A 22,615-nucleotide genomic window follows, 5' to 3' on the forward strand; every position below is an offset into this window, starting at 1 on the left:
GTCAGCTCCGAACATCTAGAAACACATTTTACCTGGAACCCCCCAGCACTCACACCTATCCAGATCTCAGAAGAATTTCTTACTGGGCACCACATAGCCACCACAGTCTCCTAAGAGCCAGAGAGGAAACAGAAACCAAGGAATGAAACACCCACCCAACAAAGACAAGACCAAACACCAGCACCTAGAATTACAGCCTTCCCAATCCCAGAGGATTAGACACCAGCATAAAAATACAATCAGTAACAGCCAGGGCAGTGTGTATCTAGAGCCCAGCAGCCTACCACAGCAGGCCCTACGTATTGCAGCATAGCTGAAGCCCAAGAAAAAGACCTTAAAATACCTTTATGAATATGATAGAGGCATTTTACAGCAAGCCCATGGCCAATATCAACTTAAATGGAGAGAAAGTCAAATGTATAATACTAGAATCAGAAATAAGACAAGCTTGTCCATTTCATATCTATTCAATACAGTACTTGAAGATTTAGCTAGAGCAATAAGACCACTAAAGGGGATCAAGAGGATACACATTAGAAAGGAAAAAGTCAAAATATTGTTGTTTATAGGTGATAGGATAGTGTATGAAAGTGACCCTAAAAATTCTACTAGAGAACACCTACAGCTTATAAACACTTGTAGCAAAGTATCTGGATGTAAGATTAACTAAAACAAAAAGAAAAACATAACAGTAGCCCTCCTTTATACAAACGACAAATGAACTGAGAAAGAAATCAGAGAAAACAACACCCTTCACAATAGCCTCAAAATATTTTGGGGTAACTCTAAACCAAATGAGTGAAAGACTTGCCTGATAAAAACTTAAAGCCACTGAAGAAAGAAATGGAAGAAGATATCAGAAGATGGAAAAAATAGCCCATGCTCATGCATCAATGTGAGTAATATAGTAAAAATGGCCTCCCTACTCAAAGCATTCCACACATTCAGTGGAATCTCCATCAGAATCCCAACACGGTACTCTACAGACCTTGAAAGGGCAGCTTTCAGCTTTATATGAAAACACAACAACCTCCAGATAGCTAAAACAATCCTGATTAATGAAAAAGCTGCAGGAGGTTTCACAATCCCCATTTTTAAGCCTATTGCAGAGCCATAGTAAACAGCATGGCATTGGCACAAAACAGGCACATTGATCAATGAAATCAAGTTGAAGATACAGATATAGATTTGCACACTTACAAACAGCTGGATTTTGATAAGCCCAAAATACACAACAGGAAAAAAAAAAAAAAAAAAAAAAAAAAAGAGAGACAGCATCATCAGCAAATGGTGCTGGTCAAACTGCATGTCTGCATGCAGAAGAAGCCAAGCAGATCCATACTTAACAAACTCAATCGCAGTGGATCAACATAAAACCTGATGCACTGAACCTGATAGAAGAGAAAGTGGGGAGTAACCTGGACCTCATTGGTACAGGAGACAACTTCCTGAACAGAACACTGGTAGCCCAGGCACTACGATCAACAATTAATTGAGGGAGCCTCATGAAACTGAGAGGCTCCTGTAAGGCAAGCACACCATCATCATTCAGACAAAGCCTCAGCCTACAGAATGGGAAGAGATGTTTAGCAGCTACACATCTGCTAGATGGCTGATACCCAAAATTATATAAAGGACTCAAGAAACTAGATATCAAGAAAACAGATAATTCAGTTACAGAATGGGGTTTAGATCTAAACAGAAATCTCAAATGGATGAGAAACAAAGAAAATTCAACATCCTTAGCTACAAGGGAAATGTAAATCAGAACCACGTCGAGATTTTATCCTATACCCGTCAGAATGGCTAAAATCAATAAAAAGAGTGACAGCTCATGCTGTCAAGAATGTGGAACAAGATGAACAGTCCTCCATTGCTTGTGGGAGTGCAAACTTGTACAGCCACTATGGAAATCAGTGTGGCAGTTCCTGAGGATGCTGGGAATCAATCTACCTCAGGATCCAGCTATCCCGCTCTTGGGCATATACCCAAAGGATGCTTCATCTTACCACAAAGACACTTGCTCAACCATGTTCACTGCTGCTGTATTCATAATAGTCAGAAATCGGAAACAACCTAGATCTCAAGAGAAGGGTGAATAAAGAAAATGAGGTACATTTTTACACAGTGCAGTATTCCTCAGAGAGAGGACAAATATGATTTCTTAAAATTCACTGGTAATGGAACGAACTAGAAAAAAAATCATCTTGAGTGAGGTAACTCAAATCTAGAAAGAGAAATTTGTTATATATTTGCTTATATGTGGCTATTAGCAATTAAATCATTGGTAACCAAGCTACAATGCACAGAGCCACAGATATTAGGTGTCGTGTAAGGAACTAGGGGGTATAGCTAGATCTTGCTAGGAAGGGGAAATAGACTACATAGTTATGGATGGGTGTGGTTTGGAAAGGGAGAGTCAAGTGGGGAAGGAGAGCAGGTTGAGAGAAGGAAGATGGGAAGAGAAAGCTAAAGTTAAGGGCCATTTAAGGGGTAGCATGGAAACTTAATACAGTAGTAACTTACTAATGTATGTACACATATGTGATAATCTTAATGAAATTGCCAAAATAAGGGGAAGACAGAGTGCCAACACTCTCTTGTTACCAACTAAAGCTTTCAGTCCTAGAATTGGGTTCATCTAATTGAGCTGGGAACCCTTAATGGCCCATTGGTCATTGCCAAAAGTACAGGTTGCACTCCACAAACTGGCAGCAAGGCCCCATTGCCAAAGACAACGCCTGCATAACTTACTGAACACGGGGAAGTTGATTTGATGCGTAAGTAGAGCCTTCACCCCTACATTCTAGTGTCCTTGGTACAGGAAGATACCCTGTACTCTCCCAAAAGAAAAAACGTGAACACCAACCCAGATAGAAACCCTTTATTTTATGATGGTTTCCTGCCTGTAAGACATGCTAGTGCAGTGGTGGCATACAGCTTGTAGAGCTTGTAGGAGTAACCAACCAATAATCTAATTTGATTTAAGGCCCAACCCATCAGATGGAACCCATACTCAACACTGCTTGGGTGACCAAGAACCTGAGACTAGGTAGTCCAGGGACCTAGAGCAAGATTAAATACTATTATTCCAAAAAAGAAATGTAGCAGTAAAATGACTCCTAGTGACACTCTGCTACACTCATAGATCAGTGCCATATTCAGCCATCATCAGAGAAGAGTCTTCCTACAGTGGACAGGAACAAATGCAGGGACTCTCAGCCACATTATGCAGAGTGAAAGACCTTGGAACCCTAAGCCAGAAATAGGATGTCTCAATCAAATCCACCCCCCACCCCCCACCCCCCACCCCCAGGGCTCAGGGAACCATGTTGAAGAGAAAGCAGAGTGTAAGAGCCAAAGGGAATGGAGGACACTAAGAAAATAAGGCTTCTAGATCAACATGAGCAAAGCTCAGATGGACTCACAGAGCCTGAAGCAGCTTGCACTGAGCATGTGCAGTTCTGCTCCAGGTCCTCTGTGCATGTGTATGTATGTATGTATGTATGTATGTATGTATGTATGTATGTATATATATGTGTGTATATATATGTGTGGAGATACACACACACACACACACACACACACACACACACACACACACCACTCTGATGTGGTAGTTTTGTTTAATCTTATATTTATTATTATTTCTTACAAGCTTATTTGTTTTCTAATGAGAGACAGAAAGGGAGTAATCTGGATGGGAGGGGAGGTAGAAGGGAACTAGGTGTAGCTGGAGGGGAAACTGTACTGACGACATATTATGTGAAGGTGGAGTAATACGTTCATCACTCCTTATTGGTTGCTGTAGAGGTGAAATCCATGGCGCCTAGCATATTGCATGACATGTTTCTGTCACTGCTGCCTGTCTATCTCCCACTCCTAGTGATCCTTATCTGGCCAATGGTGCTGGAGCAGGCGCCAGTGATGTTCTAAGGTAACTGAAAGGTTCTGCGTGAGTTTGTTCAGCAGACTCCCACTGAGCAGCCTGGCAAGCCATGTGGCCTGACTGTGAAACATGCTCTATGAGGGAGGTGGCCTTTCACCCTTGCTTTGCTCCAGTGTGAGTGGTAAACTGTACTACCTCAGGGCTTTAGGGACTGAGGTCTTCCTCACAAATGTGTCATGTTGTAGGAAACTGGGAACAGCTTATTGGGGACTGTCTGCTTTTAAAGAGGGTGTATGAACACACAAAATTAGATGTTGTACTTTGTGAGACACTGATCAACAGATCACACTAAAATTTCTAGTTTGTTCTGTGGATTTCATTTCTGAAAAGAGAAAATAAAGATCTTATTTATTTATCTATCTATCTATCTATTTATTTATTTATTTTATTCAGATTACAACTCAATTGTTATCCCATCACTTGTATTCCCCCATTCTTTCCTCCCTCCCCCTTTCACCCTATTACCCTCCCCTAGGTCTAAGACAGAGGGGGACCTCCTGCAGCATATTGTCATAGGCTATCAGGTCTCATCTTGGTAGCCTACTTATTCTTTCTTTGACTTCTATCAGGCCTCCTCACCAAAGGGAGGTGGTCAAATATGGGGCACCAGACTTCATGTCAGAGTCAGTCCCCACTCTCCACATAGCTGTGGAGAATGTTCATAGCAGCCTTATTCATAATAGCCAGAACCTGGAAATAGCCTAAATGTCCCTCAGAAAATAAAGATCTTAATTTACAGTTTAAAAATATCAGTGGTTAGAGGTTTGTTTGTTTGAGACAGGGTTTTAATGTCCAGGATGGCCTGGAACTCTATATGTAGGCCAGGCTGGCTTTGAGTTCAGAGATGCAAATACTTGTGCGTCTAGAGTGCTGGCATTAATGGTGTGAGCCACTGCACTTGGCTTGGTTAGGAGTTTATAGTTTCTTTCCAGGCCATCTTTTAGGGGCTGGGATGGAGTTGAGTTGGCAGAGTGCTTTCCTAATATCCATAAAGCCCTGGCTTCTGTCTGCAGCTCTGCATATACCAGGCATAGAGGTGCACACCACCAATCCCAGCACTAATTCCAGGTTCAGGGGCGGTTGGTCAGGTTGGTCTAGGCCAGTCACAACTACATAGTGAGATTTTGTCTCAAAACAGAGAAGGAAAAACAAAACAAAACAAATAAAGTCGTTTTCAGAGGCATGCTTTCTCAAACGTTCACAGTGTTGGGAGCATCCCTGGCTTTACTCTGAATCACAGTGACACTGTCCTGGGAGGACCAGTGGAAGAGAACTCAGATTGGCTTTTTTGAGTACATCCTTTGACTTACTCTTCTCTGTTTGGGCCAGAAATCGATGCTGTCTTTTCTAGGGCAGCTGCAAAAGGACTTGAGGACTCCCATCTCTCTCCTGGTGGCTTATTACTTAGAGAAATCTAATTGGCTCTGATTCTGTAGGTAGGAAGTCTGTTGCTCACAGCAGTCATCCCAAGAACGCCAAGGTCCTGAAAGGTTCCAGATGTGTTCTTAGGAAGTATTGCTTGTTTTCAGAAAGAAGTAAAGAAAGACACAGTGCAGCTGCCCAAGTGCCGGGCAGGGAACTCAGCCGCCTTCTGCACTGGGACTGGCCTGTAGAGCTCCACTGAGAAGCATTAAGGCTCCACTGAGAAGCCATTGTACCTGTCATCTGTGAAGTCGTGGGCTGTGTTGAATGTTTCTACACTGAAAATTTCTGCTAGCTGGCCCACAGGTGCAGAAAATCTAAATGATTCCCCACTCCAGAGCCAGCCCCTGTATCCAGAGTATCCCATCTCTTCCTCCATCTGGGTCCCCATTGTGTGTATGGTCCAACCATAAACACGGATTGGTGGCTACCGCCTGTGTTTACTGAATAGACTCACTAATGTAGCTGCAGGTAACAAGTGCTTCTACACTACCACGAACGCGCTAAGTGTTTAAAGGCCTTTGACTTTTTAGTGGCTTTACCAAAACAACAAACAAAACAAAAATAACCAAAGCCAAAACCAAAAAAAACCCAGTTTCGTGCGATAAGAATTGTGGAAGCCCTAGACAGTGTTCTGTGAAAGCTTAGTGCGGGTTGGCATTTCTGCTTGTTAGAGAAACATTAGTTTCCTTGGAGAACCCCCCCCCCCATGTTTGTTTCATTTAAAAAGTCAGAAGCAGTATTTTCTGAATCAAATTATTGAAGTCCTGTCTGGACATATTTTCCTTTTTTAATAATATTCTTAAATTTTTCTTAATTTTACTTCATCCATTAAAATTTAGTAGCTGAACTGGTAAGTTGATCTAAGATGTTGTTACCAGTTCATTTTAAAGTAAGTAATTGTAAATAGAAAAAAAAAAGCTGCTTTGTACTATCTGAGCCCTCTCCTGTGTGTTGTTGTCTGGGGAGCCTTGAGACCAGCTGGATCGATTGATTGAATGTCCAGAGAAGATAGGAATAATAATAATAAAAAAAGACAAGAAACAGAAAGGACACTGTTACAAGTCTATGCACTGGACAGGTGGTAAATGAGACTAGCAACGGGAGTTTGTAAAGACAAACAAGTGAGTTTCCTTGGCCTTAAGCCCCTGTTACTGTCACATTGAAGCTGTGCGTATAAAGAAGGCAAACAAGATTCCATTCTCATGTTTAAATACGTCTACTACTTCTCTTTTAATACCCGTTGTTTCATTGAATAGCGCCGGGGTCATAGCTCCAGCTAGCTGGAAATGTTCTGCCATGCATCTTAGCAGAAGGTCGGGGCTTTGTGTCAGGGAAAAGATTGCTTGTCCTTGTTGTAGGAGGGTTGACACAGAGGCTGAAGCAATGAGGTCAGACTCAGATTACCAGGTAAGGGCACGGTCCTTGGAGCTTGCGAGCTAACAGCTGAAACTTGGATACATGGCAGGGAGTAGGGGATGGGGAGATGGCCCAGCAGGATGTAGCTGCATCACCTATAATCCCAAGAACTGAGACCTCTAATGTAGTGGGGGGGCAGGGCAGGGCAGGGACAGTTCCACGGAAATAGGATTGTGGGAAGGCTTGGTGAAAGCTGGCTTAAGTGATCGAAAACTGGTTTCTTTGTTAGACTTTTCCAGAGTCGTTCGTTTTGGAATAAGGGATCCAGTAGAAACACATGGTAAGGAGGCTTTTCCACGTCACGGGCTGATGGCACCCTTAATGCTTTTGGGAAATGCTATCATGTATTTATAAATCGGAATCACGGTCAGTGGTAAGGATGCAGTTGAGGTATTTGTGGCATTCTCCTGGGGGAGGTGGGTATCTAGTCAGTTTGGGGAAGCTTGCTGAATCTCAGTTTGCCTTAGGTTTTATGAGACTTACCCAAATGTGCTTGATTCTGAAAAAAGTGAGGCTCTACAATTAGTTTATTAGTTTTCTCCACAGACACAGGCTAGCTAGACTCACATGATTACGGAGGCTGAGAAATGACGTAGCACATCATCTGTAAGCTCAAGAACAAGACAGTGATGACTCAGTCCAAGTCCAAAGGCCTCAGAAGCAGGGAAGCTAGTGGTGTGTCTCCCATGCAGTGTGTGATGGCTAAGGACCCCCAGGGGGGTTGTTTCTCTTGTACATCCTGGAGTCCAAGCGCAGGAGAACTTGGGGTTCCTTTGTGAAAAGAAGACAAATATCATAGCTCCAGAAGAAAGACCGCCCTCTGCATTTTCATCCTGTCTGGACCCTTAGCTGATCATTTGACATCCACACATGGAGTGAAGGAGACTCTTCTGTTTCTTGGCTCACTGATTCGAATATGAACCTTTTTCCCAAATGCTATGAGAGAAATGCTGAGAGGCCGTGCTCTAAACCACTATCTGAGCACACTATCCCAGTCACGCTGATGCCCGAGATCAACCATCGCAGAGCCCAGTCTGTCCAGGCAGAGATGGGATTTTAGGGAATTTCACTTTTGGTGATTTGGTTTGCGTACAGTGGGTGAGTCAGTCTGCGAGGGCCAGAACCCAAGACTTCTTTTCTGTCTCCAGTCTTTTCTTCTGATATTTCACTTCTCACTTGAAAGGGAATTTGGAAGCTGTGTGTGATGGTGAACACATGAAACCCCAGTACTCGAGAGGCTTGAAGCAGGGCAGTGGTGGGTTTGAAGTCCAGCTTGCTGGTTGGGGAATGGATGGATCCAGTCAGTGTAGATGCCTTCCCTAGTTTTCACAGGTAGAGCTCAGTGAACACCGGGGTTAAGTCTCTGACTTTGTAGAGATTTTCTTTGGAAGATCAGTGGTCAGTACACAGAGTGACACGACTTTATAAATGATTATACCGGTTTCTTTGCCTGAGAGCAAGGAGGATCTGTGTAGAAGTATGTTTCCAGATAAGAAATGGTGTTTGTCTGCATAGCTCAACTTTGTATTCTCAGTGCATTGTGACAGCGTTGAGAGGAAAATTGATTAGTCTTTTTACAACAGCAGGAACATTATTTCTGCTCAAACGTCGGTTGGTCTTTGAATGGGCTCTCTGGAAATCCTGTCCTTCCACAGGCTGCAGGGTGCAGCACCGTCACATTTTACTCAGAGCCAAGCAGGGAAATCGTGCTGCTATTCAACATATTGTCCCTGATTTCAGCAGGTGCAAATAGTGCTGTCTTCGGTAGTTACTGTTTCCTGGCCTGCTAGCAATCCAGCCTCCTCTTGTATTTTGATTAATGAGGTTAAAGAGACTCTTGTCTTGTATATTAATAAATGTGCAAATTCTTTGTGAATGTATACCACCTCCCTTTGGATTATACACAGCCGTTTCTTCAGCATCTTGATAGGAGAGCTTTTAAATCCTATTAGCTGAAGTTCAGGTAACAATAATTTGTCCTGGGTTAGGGGTTTTGTAACATACGTGGATAACGAATATGAAGACCCTTGCTCTTGGGGGGAAGTTATCCATTTCAGGAGAGACACAGAAGCAAGCTTAGTATGAAAGTCTACAAACTTTGGATGTGGGGCTTAGCAGGCGGCAGTAGGGCCACAGGGCGGGGCTTGCAGGTTATAGGCTAGTTGTTTGGCCAAGCTATCTGCTTCCCAGTTGTGATGAGAAGACTCCCTGGAGCCACCATGCCTTTAAAGCCAGGTGGACTGTGTCTCCTGAATCACGAGCCACACTAAAGCCTTTCTCATTGAAGGGACTTTTCCTGGGTATTTTGTGACAGCGGTGAAAGAAACAGCTAACACTGTGACCTGTTTAACATGTAGTCTTATGACATGAGATTTCTGAGAGGAAGGCTTTTTCATGCTTCCTGAGATGTGTGTAGCCTACTCATGCAGAAGTGGAGACTTTGGCTGGTCCCAGAGATGGGAAGGACGTAGGGAAGATGGGAGAGTGGCATGCTAGACCAAAATGCATTTTTTTCCTTCATGAGAAGAATGGGAAATACAGCCACCAAGAAGTGTCTTCTCAGTGATGTGACAGAAAGCCTGACAAAAGCAACTGGCGGAAGGAGTCAAGGTGGCTAAGTCTTGTGCCCGGAGAAGCAGCTGGCTGGCCACATGTGACCCCCGCAGGCTGGAAGCAGAACCTGATAAATGCTGGTGCTCGGCTAGCTTTCTCCTTTTTATTCAGTCGGGGATCTGCCCAGTAAACATGCTGCTTACGTTTCGGGTGGGTCTTCCTACCCTCGTTAACCCAAAGTCTGGGTAACTCCTCGAAGACACGATGGAGCTTCGTTTCCAAGGTGATTCTAGAGTGTGCCCCGTTGACAGTCAAATTATGCCAGATAAGGACATTCAGGTTTCATTTTCGTGTTATCAGCGGGGTCAGCAGCGAAGGTTCTTGAACAAAAGACTACGCAGACGATTGAATGGCTTTGCAGTCTAGTTAGAGTTGAGGCAGCTCAAAGTTTGGTACCCAAGAGCCTCTGGGTACCAATAAGGAGATGAGAGCATGAGAGCTGCCCTCTGCTCCGAGAGAGTGGCTCGCCGCTCAGATTTGTTCTTTCAGTTCCCTTTCCTTTCCTCTCCTCAGACTGGAGTTTTCTTCAGTCCCCCAGATGCACTATTTCAAAGGCGACCCTTCTTACTGTGTGAGAGTTTGAATACCCAAAGCTATTTTCATTTGCTCTAGATTGTCACAAAAGTTTGATGTCCAGGTGCCAAGTGGAAGGGCCAGACCTGGTCTGTGGAGGATTGTTTTAAAAGTTGAGTTCTAAATTAAGCACTTTGGGACAGAGACGAGATGTGGCCTAGTTCTAACTAGCCAGTTAGCCGAAAGCTATGCATGGTTTCCCTCTTTGCTTAAACACTTACCTGTCTGGCTCTTTTAGACCATCCCCTCCCCAAGACATACAACTCAGCAGCAAGAATATCTGGGTTCCTCTGCTCCCCTTTCCGTTCTCCTGCATAGGTTTTGCCGTGCTGCATACTTTAAAAAGTCAGACCACAAAGGAATGTCTCCAAATACCTGGTATTGTATTTTTAAATTTTGTTTTAAATTTCTATCTACTGTATTACAAATTATCAAAATGGTATTAATTACTTAAATGAGTTCTTGATATGATTTAGACCTTCTAAAAAAGATTGGTTTTTTTTTTTTTTACTTTATTTATGTGTGTATGTCCGAGTGTATGCTACTTGTGTGCTGGTGCCCTTAGAGGCCAGAAGAGGGCGCTGGATCCCTCAAGCTGAAGCTCCAGGTGGTTGTGATCCATCCAATGATGGGATTCAGAATGAACTCCGGTCTGTTCCTAACTGCTGAGCCATCTCTCCAGGCCCCAGAACCTCTAAGTGCTAAGCAATACAGTCTGCATTAGCATTAGCAGGATTCGTGCATTTAGGGAAACAGAGTTTTAGGGGCAGAAGAACCTGGTTCCAAAAGCCCCCTTGGCCCATAGGCCCTGGCTGACACGAGTGTGCTGTGCAGTACCTACTCACGTTTTGAGCCTACAGTACGTTTGTTCTCTTCACGTCAACGCACAGGTAGATGGGACTCCAGAGATGCTTGGCGCTTAAGAACACATGCCGCTTTTGCATAGGATCCAAGTTCGGTTCCCATCACCCATCTCAGGCAGCTCATAGCCCCAGGTCACTTTAGCTCCGGGAGATCTGACTTCGCCGGCTTCTGCAGATGCTGAAGTCACATGCAGTACCACTCACAATCGCTTGCACATAATTAAAATAATACAAATCTTTAAAAAATAATTACAGATAGAATTTTAATGGTATCCTTTAGTCCGTAGACCTGTTGATGTGTGGAGAAGTTGAGAGCGACGTGGCCTCAGGTCCTTGGCTCTTGCTTTGCACTGGCTCTCTTACCTCTGATGTAGAAAATTATGTTTACGTGCAGATTGTTAGAAATAGAGAGACGGGTGACCCGGCACAGCTTGAGGCCTCTTCTGGGCAGTCTATAAAACTGTGGCTGTTGTTATTAGGGGCGAAGATTTATAATCATTTTTCAAAAGTTGGGTTAGTTTTCGACTTAGATTTCTTTTTGTACCACAATAGAGATGGTTTTCACTAGCATATATTAATTCCAAACAATATTGGATCTCATTATGGCATTTTCATGTATATAGTGTATTTTGTCATATTTATACTACATTGCCCTGTATTGTTACCATGCTCTTTCTAGCTAGTCCTAATTAGTACCCCTCTATTTTCATGTATTTTGAAATTATTATTATTATTATTATTATTATTTATTATTATTATTATTATTATTAGTCAGCAAGTTATTTTAGTAGGGTTGCTTATGTGAGCATGTGTGAGGTGTTATGGCTGTGCCACTGAAGAAAATGCCTGGCCTTTCCCCAGCAACCATTCATTGCCTTATAGTTGCTCAGGATTGGGCAGGGGATCATGAACTTCTTTCAACTGAGCCCAGTTTTCTTAAGTTAGGACCCAGAAAACAAAATACCTACAAAAAGTGTATTGTAGGGTCCCTAGAAACTGCTGTCTGGTTATTTCTCTGTCATCTCCTTGGCTACAGCTCAGTCACATGACTGCAGTGGAGGCTGGGAAATCTATAGAAAAGAAAATGAAATTTTGATGGAAAACCAATAGTCTCTACAAAACCATTTAATATGATTGTGTCATGTATGCTGGTGAGCCTGTGGAAAGTCAACCTGTTAAGATACCTTTCCTCAAGGATATGTGATCATCTTAAATACATTTTTTGGTGTTTCATATTTTACCTCATTTTGAAAGAATTGTAAAATATGCTTTTCAGTTAAAAAAATTAATATTTAATTTGTAATCATTCAGTTTAGTGTCACCATTATTCCTTTTCATAGTATATGTATTTTTTTTAAATGGCTGTGATGAAATACCTAAAATCAACAGGTAGAGTAAGAAAGCATTTATTTTGGCTCACAGTGCAGAGGATTTGGTCCTTGGGTCTGGTGAGACAGGGCATCAAAGCGGGGAGGATGGAGTGGTGCAGAGTTGCCAGGAAGCAGTGAGACGTGGAAGCCTACATCTGTTGGGTTCCTCCTTCATCCTCTTTCCTGGGCTCTCGGCTCGCAGCTAGGTCTTTGTGGAGATACTGTCATGTCACTGCCCCAGCTTGCACCGTTCAGCTAGGCATTCCTTAGTTCAGTCAAGCTGGCTGATCTGCTCCGGTGGCACCTTTGGCTGCTGCTCTGGAACTCTGAAGGTAACATCAAATCTGCTCTACAGCCACAGGAGCAGCAAAGATGGAAAGACAGTGAGCACACGTGTGAAAACACCCTTTGTGTATCTAACTCACTGTTGGAAAAGCCTGCGTTCCGCCCCCCCCCCCCATTTAAAAATAAAAAGAATCATTTGTTCGGGTCCTTAATCTGAATTACACTTTTGAAAATTCATTTTGATATAATTGTAGCTTCACATGTATTTGTGATAAATAACAGAGATCCCAAGTGTTTTTTCTGCTTTTTCCAATGAAAGCATCTGTGTAACCGTAGGATCAGGAAAGAGGCTTCCAGCACAATCCAGAGCCCTTACTGATATTTCACCAGTTTTCTCTCTTTTCGTGTGTGTGTGTGTGTGTGTGTGTGTGTGTGTGTGTGTGTGTGTGTGTGTGTTGGGGGGGGGCAGGGATTGGTAGGTAAGGTCTGTTCTGTTTCTGCTGTATCCAGGCTGGCTCATGTGGTTCTGGATGATTCTCCTGTCTTTGAAGGGATTTTAGGTACTTGCCCCTGCATGTCCCATATCCTGTGGCACCAACTCCCCCCCCTTCCCCCTCCCCACTCTCCCTCCCCTCTTCCCCTGAGCTCACATAGGCAGGGTCTCTCTTTTATCTGCTAAGCTACCCCCTTGGCCCTAAGTTGACTTTTAATCTCTTTATTATTGAGTTGTAACAGGGATTTTTATAAAATACATTCTGGATGTAAATCTTTTGTTAGACAGATTCATTGCCAACAGGTTTTTTTTTTTTTCATTCCTTGAGGTGTTTTCTACTTTCTGGTTTCTGACATTTGTAATATTTATAATTTGAATAGACTCGATTTGTTGTCTGCTAATTAAATTATTTTTGCTTCATGTGCGTTTGGTGGTATACCTAAGAATTACTGTCTGTCTAGCCTACAGCTGCAAATTTATTTCAGTGTTCATTGTAAGAATTTGGGGACTAAGTGTGTAGCCCGAGGGTGGAATATGCCTGAGAGCCCAGCCCTGGTGTACAATACTTCTTTTAAAAAAGCACATTTTGCTTTTGCATTTAGGTTTCTGATTCACTTTGAACTGATTTTTTAAAATGCGATTATAAAGATTTCTTATACCCCACAACGTTTTATTGCTTTACATTTTACATTTGACTCTGTGATCCACTTTGAGTTGGTTTCTGTAAAAGGTGCCAGAAGTGCCAGTAAAATTTGCTGAACTTGAATCTAGCAACTAAATACAAACTTTTAGGTTAAAGATTTAAGTGCCGTGGATGCTGTAGTTAGACTTTGTGCTAGTGTTTCCTTCTGGGAAGGAATTACATTTGAGAAGCAATCTCCTACTTTATTAGCTTTTGAAGAAGAGAAATAAACACAAAAGAGACTGAGCTTGGAAGAAGGCATAACCCCTTCGTGCTCCCAGCTACAAAAAGCAGATAAGCCTTCTTGCCAAAATAAAAGTATGACTATTGAAAACCAAATTATTGTTTTTCTAGTGTGTGTGTGTGTGTGTGTGTGTGTGTGTGTGTGTGTAGCTCAGGAGGAGGAGTTTAGCAGGCCCGAGACCCTGGGCTCAGTCCTCAGCGCCCACAGACAAAAGAAACAAAGTGATTCTCAGTATAAAGGTGTCTCAGTGAGCCTCTTGCCTCTAATGGATTCTTGCAATAAATAAAAACGTTCTCCTTGCAGATAAAAACACTTTTTCGTTTGGTTGGTTTGGTTCGGGTTTTTTCCCAAGGGTGTGTTTTTGTTGACTAGTCTGGCCTGGAATTTTAGATCTCCCTGCCTCTGCTACTAAATGCTGGCATTAAAGGCATGTGCCACTGTTTTTTGTTTGTTTGTTTTGTTTGCATGGATTCATCTATTGCTGGACATATAGGATGTTTTTATTTTCTGGCTATTGTGATTTTTTTTAAAAATATTTTTTATTTTTTACATATAAATATGTATTATTACACATATATAAAATAAACTACATATGGCAAGAAGAACCATGAAACGATCAGGAATTATATTAATTAATGCTATATTCATAATGTTTTGGCTATTTGCATTTGGCAACCTTGGAGAAAACACCTTTCCTATCTCGGTGTGTCTAAAATTCTGAATGTAAATCAATATCTATCATATCTCATCTGTATCAACTTAAAACATGTATCTAGACCTAAAAACATCTTAACCCCTAAACAACTAAGCTTAATCTAATTTTATGTAGACATAAAAATAAATGAAATTATAACATTTGCTGGATAATGAGCACAATTGCAAATCACTATGGCCTGGAATAAGCCACATTAAGGTAGTCAGTGTTTATGTTTTTCTCTCAAAGTCACAATCTAAATATAAAATCATAAATGTACCTGTGAGTGCATTTACATGGGTGTTTGTAAGCTCAAACTTAAAAGAAAAGCATGAGAGAGGAGAAGGAGGAGGCATTTAGGAAGGTAGAAACGGGGAGGTTAGTGAAATGCGTGCAAACAGGAAAGAAAAATGCGGAACTGACTGGAAAGGAAGACACAGAACCACCTGGAAGTAGTGACTGTACAGCCCCTCAGTGTACAGGACATGAGTGAACAAAACATAATGACACACGCGTACAAAGATGATGTAAAACAACGTTCCCACACAAAGACCTTCGCAGCTGCATAGGACATGCTCCAGCCTGCTTGACAGTTAGATCTTGGGGGTTATAGATGGGATGTCACAGGACTAGAGACAAATATTATTTGGCTACCTTTAGCCCCTCACTGTTCATATTACTACTTATATATGTGTACATGAGCATTCTGTGACTATTAAGTAAAGCTTTTAAAATGTGTGCATTGAATAAACACTCTCTGATCTCCTTTGAGGAGAAGAGCTGAAAAACCAAAACCAAAACAACAATAACAACAACAACAACAGTGTGTGCCACAACGGCCTGGCTACATTTTTTGTTATGAAAGGCCAAAACTTACAAGTTCACACAATTTACAAAGAACCACAATAAAAAAATGATTGCATTTTTCATAACTTAAGTCTTTTTTGGAACGGTAATACACTTAACATTTATCAGGTCACTGCTCAGTGTTAGTGCAGCATGCGTTTTCTAGGCGTTCTGTTTTCTCCTTTCAGTTCTGCCTTAAGAAAACCTTTGTGGATAAGATTGGGCTTTTTTTTGGGGGGGGGCGGGGATATCCAGATTTGGTGTCATAACTCTTGCAGACACGTTGTTACTCTCTGTGTTCTTCAAATTTTTGTATTATTACCTTGTGCACTTTGAGACTACATTTTTAAACCAATTGCTACACATCTGTTAAGATGCTGCACTGGGGCTGGTGAGATGGCTCAACCATCATAAAGGTGTTTGCCTGTCCCTGGGTCCCACAAGATGGAAAGAGAGACCCAACTCCTGCATGTGATCTTCTGACCTACATGTGTGTGCTGTGACACATGGGCACATGAGTATACACACATGTTAAACAAATGTACACTTATTATGTCAATCTAAAAAAAAATCTAGAAAACAGTGTGACGATTCCTGTTGTCAGGAGTAGCTAAATAACCAGTACCATCATATATACTGCAGAAGAGCCTCCAGGAAGCTTAGTTGGTTATATATTTGGATGATGTGCATAGTATTTTGTAGTCCTTTAAAGTTTTTCTAAAGTTGATATATAATTTTATAATTTACATGTATAGTGCAGTGTAGCCTGTCATCAGCCTTTCGAGTGGGCAATATTGTGGTTTTTCGTGTGTTCACAAAGCTGTACGGCTGTCACTGCTCACTCCAGAACTTAATGACCACTTTTGATTTATGTTTACTGTTGTATATGTGTGGCCCACTTCAAAATAGGTGTGAAGCAGCTCACACTGTAAGCAGCAATTATCTTAAGGCTGGTGTGATGAAAAGAAGAGACCAAAGATGCTAGCAGGAGCCTGTCGTGTGCATGCCAGTGAGCTCTGCTCTTAGGAAACAGAGGTTTCTAAGTTGGAGGCCATCCTGGGCTGTGTAGCAGGTTCCAGGCCAGCCAGATCTGTACAGCAAGACCTGGTGTCAAACAGAAAAGCAGACAAATGACAAAACAAACTAATGTGTGTGTGCGCACATAAACCCAAACTGAAACCATAAAGCCAAGTTTTGTAGAGTCTACTTACTTGTCTGTCTAACCATTTATCCGGTTTTCCCCTAAAACTTTTTTTTCCCCCCGAAAACAAGTTAGATCTCTCTGCTTCCTTCTTGAAGCGCCTTTGCTTCTTTTCAGCTAGAAGCCGTGTTTTGCCTAAGAGTAAGAGACACGTGCAGGTCATACATATGAAGGGGTGTGCTGAAGAGTGAGCATCTTCATACCGTGTTGATTTCACCTAAACACAGAGACAAACAGTTGTTGATTGAGGAGCATTGCTTAGTATACAAACACACATTGTTTAGGATACAGCGTTTGCATAAACCATCAGGCGACCTCAAATAAGTGCTTCAGGTTGTGAGAAACGTGATTTTGTGACTTTCCTACATCTCCTAGCCTGCCCCTGAGCTGGTGCCTGTGTGGATGTTTGCGTACTGTGTGCCCGGTGTCCACAGAAGCCAGAAGAGGCCACCAGACTCCCTGAACTGGGCTTACAGGCCGCTGTGAGCCGCAGTGAGGGTGCTGGGACCACCCTCCAGCCTCGCTCACTCTCTTGTTTCCAATAGAGATTCTGCTTTTGAAATGAACAAAGTTGGGGCAGATGAAACCAAAACACTATCACGGCCAAGACAAAAGGGAATCCACGGGCAAAATAACCCAACAGCCCCAAACGCCACTTCCGCACCCGAAGGTTCCTATAAACCCTTTGGGATACACTAAGGTTCCAGTGAATCTGGGCCAAAACCCAACACCACCAGAAACCTACCTCAGACCTCCCGCCTCATGGGATACTTCCTTACAGGTGTCCCCTACCGCTGTGCCTCTTGGCTCTTTTCCTGACCTTAGCTCTTTATTTTGGAATGGGGTTAGGGTTAGGGTGAGCTACAGATGGAGAGGTGGTAATTCATGTGTACTCCACCACAGCTGGTTAAGTTCCTCAAATTAAGGCCTTTTCCTCTTATTAGCTTTGGACGCCGCGTGCTTTGTATTGTGTCTGAACCGTATTAGAGACTTAGCAGATCTTTTCTTGACTACATGGATGCTTTGCTGAGTGACGGTTTGTGGGATATATTGGTTGTACATAATAGGTGATTTTACTTATTTGAGTTTAGGGAACTTTCTTCCCCTCCCCTTCCTCCCTCCCTCCCTCCCTCCCTCCCTCTCTCTTCCCTCCCTTCTTCTCTACCCCCTCCTTTCTTCCTTTTCTTATTCTGGGGCAAATGAAAAGTTTGTTCTTGTGGCACCCGGGTCTTATCTACAGTACTCTGCAGGTGGGAACTCAGCACCATCACGGGAACTCAGCACCATCACGTTACTGAAATTGCTCTGCTGGGCCTAGGATCCACTCTCCAAATCCAGGCATTATTTTTACCCATTGCTGTTTTCCTGGAACTTTCTGTTATATTGGAAAGTATTGTAACCCTTCTGTTTTTGAAGCTCTTTCCTCTTATTTCCGGAATGGTACACTTCCACATCTGACGTCAGCACCACGTTAGAGACTTTCATTGCCAGCACGCATCTTGGTGTCAGTGTCTCCAGACCTCTTCAGGTCTTGCCTTTCTGTACACAGCATGGTGGTAGGGGGCTCTCGGCCACTCCTTACGTCTCTTAATCCAGTTCTCTTACATAAACATCCTTTTTAATCCTGACAGCTGCCCCTTGACCCTATACCAAAATAGTCCTGCTTGACCTACGTTATAAATAGGAGTGTCCTCTTCTCCCCTAGGCAACTATTTATTTATATATTTATTTTTAATGTTCTGTCATTTTAATTTCTTGCCAGCTCAATATCTGAAGCCAGAAATGGAGGGAAATCATTTCTCTAGGTCATAGCTTTTTAACCTGCAGGTCACAACTCACATTAGCTCACATAACTGAATGGAGAGGTTGCAGAAACTTCAGCACCGGCAAAAGGTTTCTGAGTGGGCAGTGACCAAAATAAGTAATGACCCCAGGGTGTTTTAAGCCGCCATCATTTGTGTGGCGTCATGGCATTTTTCCCTAGTCTTGGGTCTGAGCACATAATGTGCACACTTTGCCTCTGCCCAGATTTGAGACTATAGTATATTATAAACTGCAGTGTTTTATGCACATAAAAAATGGTTTTTATAGTGACATGAAGGTTTAATTTTGAAAAACAGACCTTAAAATGTATATATATATTTTTTATTTTTGAGAATTTCATACGTGTCTACAACATATTTTCATATCCTTTACCACTTGACCCCTCCAGTTTCCTTTGGGCGTCTCTCCCAACCCAGCCTCTTCCAGACTTCATCTCATCTTCCTCATTTTTTTTTTAAAGACATGAACTACTGAATCCAGTTAGTGCTTCCTGTATACCCATGGGGCGTGGAGCCACCTGACTGAGTATGGCTAACCTACAAGTGGCCACACCTTTGAAGGAAAACCGACTCTCCCTCCCCCACCAGCCGCTTAACTGCCAGTAGCTCCTCAGCCGCTGAGGAGATTTCTGAACTTCTCCCCCATTCGTGCTGGAATTCTGACTGGCTTGGCCTGTTGTATGGGGCCCTTGCGTGTCATTTTAGCTGGTGGGAACTCGTGAGTGCAGTGGTCATGTTGTATGCGGAGGACATTTCACAGCCCCCTTCCTCCGCCCCGTTGTCTGGCTCTACATTTTTTCCTGCCTCCTCACTTGCAGTGTACCGTGTGTGTGTGTGTGTGTGTGTGTGTGTGTGTGTGTGTGTGTGTGTGTGTTTTAGATGTATCAGGCAGGGCTGACCACTCACAGTCGCTTATTCTCTGCATTTTCCTGCTTATGAATCTGCGCAGTTACCACTGCCCACTGCAGAAAGAAGCTTCTCGAAGCAAGGTTAAGAACAGCACCCGTCATCTGTGGGCATCAGAATAAACATTCAGACAGTGCTTGACACTTGGCATAGCAGTAAGAGGTCACCTCTCCTATTTCCTCCCAGGCCACGGCTTTTGTCAGGATTTACATTACCAGGAATGTGTTTCCTGCTATGGAGCAGGCCTCAACACTCTCGCACCCATGGAGACATCCTGCCCGGTGGGTCAGTACTATATATCATGCAGTGTCCAGGCTGGGCAGAACTGCTGCTGTCACACCCCTATGCCCAGAAGCCTGCATGGCAGTTTTTGGCACTGTGAAAGCTCTCTAGGAGGTTTCTAGATCACCTCTGTCTTACCTTCTCTTTGTCCTGCAACCTGAGAGTGTGTGGTGTCTTCAGTGGGGGGCGAGGGTGGGGTCCTACCATCTAGTTATGGTGAGCAGCCAGGAGCAACGACAGCAACCTTTGTTGGTAAAGATTTTTTAAGATTTTCATATTGTTATTCCCTGGATCTGTTAAATTAGTGTATTTTTGGTTTGTGTTGTATTAGAATGTTTGATTTAAAAAATTGCTATTTGACTTTCTGACTTGGTCTTCATTTAAAAAAAAATTAACAAATGAATTTTGGCTTGGGATTAGCACAAGCTATTTCTGATATACCTAAACATACCTAAAACTTCCATTTTGTTCTATGTGTTTAGTGTTCTTGGGATTGAGTATTATGAAATTAAAATATTGATTGACTCTGATAAACATCAAAGAAACTCTGTAACACGCAGTACTAAATGTCCAGCCATGAGTTAATTCTTTATATGAGAATAAATAACTGCATTCATCTCTTTAGTGTGCAAATTTATTTCATATTTAGTAAATATGTAATCATATAATTATTTAAAAATAAATTTCCTCATGATTTATCATTAATAGTCAGGTTTTTTTCAGTTAAAAATTCCTCAGGCAGGAATTTTTCTTCCTTATTTTCCCCTTCAAGTTTACCACTAAGATCCTATTTTTCCCCCTAAGTTTTCTGCACTTGCTTTATGTTTCCAAAGCCACCACCATCTTTCTTTAGTCCTGTTTGTTGCAGTAAGAAGTGCTTCTTGGGAGTGGAGAAACGACTCTCTGTTAAGCCTAGTTACCTCACCTGGGGTCCCAAGTCCTGGACTCAGGACTTGGCACTTATGTAAGAATGTATCAAACTTTAAATCAGCTTGCCTTTTCTTTCTGCTCCTGCCATTTCCACAAGCACTGCTTTTTGTAACCACACATGCACTGTTGGCTTAATGCTTCATAGCACCTGCTGGCCTGAGTTGACCACAAGTCCTTTGGCTTGCCTTATACCCAGAAAGATTTGGATCCTTTTTAGAGCCACAGGAGGATTTTTTTTTTCAGTTCTTCTCTGATGCTAAGGACACCCTGTGTGTAACAGGAAGGGGACTCCAATATGTGTAGAAGCTGTATATTCTCTGCCTTGTCTCAGAAGTAAACTTGGGCCGGAACGAGGGACTGGTGACGAAGAGCAAACCTTCTTGTCTGTAGACTCATACCCAGCACTTTGAGCAGGGAGTCCCTTCTGTCACCAGATCCGGTAACCAATCTCTAAAGTCAGTTAGGTGTCTTACACTATTAATCAGTTCTGACACTGTCTTCTGGCAGATAGCTTCAGATCCCAGAGAGGAAGATTTCAGCTCCTATGACTTTCACTTACCACACCAATCCTAGGCCAGGCTGACAGCTGTGCTTCTGACCATCTGGTCGTGCAAATCACAGGCCCATATGACCCCCCTCCGCAGGTAGATTATTTGCTAGAATGGGTCACAGCGCTCAGGGGACCATTTTACACATGTTTAGTTATATATTATAAAGTGTACAATTTAAGAACAGTGAACCGGAAGCTGCTCATAGTGCAGGGGAGGGGCTCCCGAGCTCTCCAGGCACACTACCTTTCCAGCATCTCCATGTGTTCTTGAGCATGGATGCCCTCTATACTCCGTCCTTGTGGAATTGCTTCCGAGGGGCCTTATTACATAGTCATGGAATATTAAAACATTAGCCGTCGGTGACTATACTGGTTGGTTTTAAGTGTCTACTTGCCACAACCTAGAACCAGATGGGAAGTGGCTGCTGCTGAGGACTTGTTATATCAAGGTGCCCTGTGGGCATGTTCGTGGAGGAATCTTCTCGATTGTTGGTTGATGCGGGGAAAACCCAATAGACTCCCAAGTCATCTAGGACTGGAGAAAGCTAGATCGGAGCCAAAGCTAGCAGCGAGCAGGCCGAGTGGGTGCAGTTTCCCACTCTGCTCTTGACTGTACGTAGCACGTGACTCGCTGCTTGAGATCCCTGAAATGATGGGCTGTAACCTGGAACCGAAGTCCAAATAAAAACTTTCACACCCCCCCCCCCAAGTTGCTTTTGGTTTGGTCATAGCAACAGAAACAAGCTAGAATGCTTAGATCAGCATCCGGGGTCTTCAGGCTCCACCTCCCTTGACTTTGGAAGCTAGCAAAGATGGAAAGCCAATCAGGGTCAGTTGCCTTGACAACCAGCCTCCTTCCAGAGGCTATGCAGGACCCCTCAGCCACCAGTTATCTCATTAGCGTACCAAAAGAAATTCATAACTGTTGGGGATTCCAAAAGGGTTAGAAGCTCTGTGCCAGGCAACTGGGTCAGAGAGCAAGCAAGTATATTGTTCTTATTATGTCATGGCTGCAGTCACCAGTTTCTCCCCTTGGCTCCTCAGGGAGCAGGTCCACCTAGCTGGCCTGTAGCTGACTCTAGGTCACCACAGACGCCACGAAAGGAGGATGCTTATTTTACAAGTTGCATTTCTGTTCATTGTTCTTGGTCCCCTCGTCTACTGGCGAGGGAGTAATTGTCCCCAAGTCACTTCTGCAAGGGATTCTATGTCTTTCTAGTCCGTATACTCCTCTGAAAGACGTACCTGTCATTATCATCGTCTCATAACTTTTATTTTTATTCTCTTCCTCCTGTCACAAAGGACTTGAAATGTGGTTCAGCTATAATGTGGCAAGAAAATAGGGATTGGCAAGGGTGGCATCAAGGCTGACATATGATGCCTCAGTGCTAAAGGTCTTGCTGCCAAGCCTGATCATCTGAGTTCAGTTCCTGGCTCCCACAGAAAAGGCTGACACAATTGAGGGCCATG

General features: G+C 42.9%; 1 protein-coding gene across 4 annotated transcripts in view; it reads left to right on the forward strand.

Annotated features, from left to right (window-relative positions):
* The window catches only part of PPM1L (protein phosphatase, Mg2+/Mn2+ dependent 1L), a 261,143-nt gene that overhangs the window by 68,733 nt on the left and 169,795 nt on the right, over window positions 1-22,615 (forward strand). Inside the window, exon 1 of one of the 4 annotated variants that reach the window (XM_084769046.1) lies at window positions 9,534-9,553. The exons of the other annotated variants lie outside the window; for them this stretch is intronic. Within the exon in view, the coding sequence (XP_084625172.1) occupies window positions 9,536-9,553 (18 nt within the window). The 5' untranslated portion in view covers window positions 9,534-9,535. Of the gene's footprint in view, window positions 1-9,533; window positions 9,554-22,615 lie in introns of those variants that run through there. 4 annotated transcript variants of the gene reach the window in all.

This window comes from Acomys minous (genome assembly GCF_964271855.1).
Source record: "Acomys minous genome assembly, chromosome: 19".
Classification (NCBI taxonomy): domain Eukaryota; kingdom Metazoa; phylum Chordata; class Mammalia; order Rodentia; family Muridae; genus Acomys; species Acomys minous.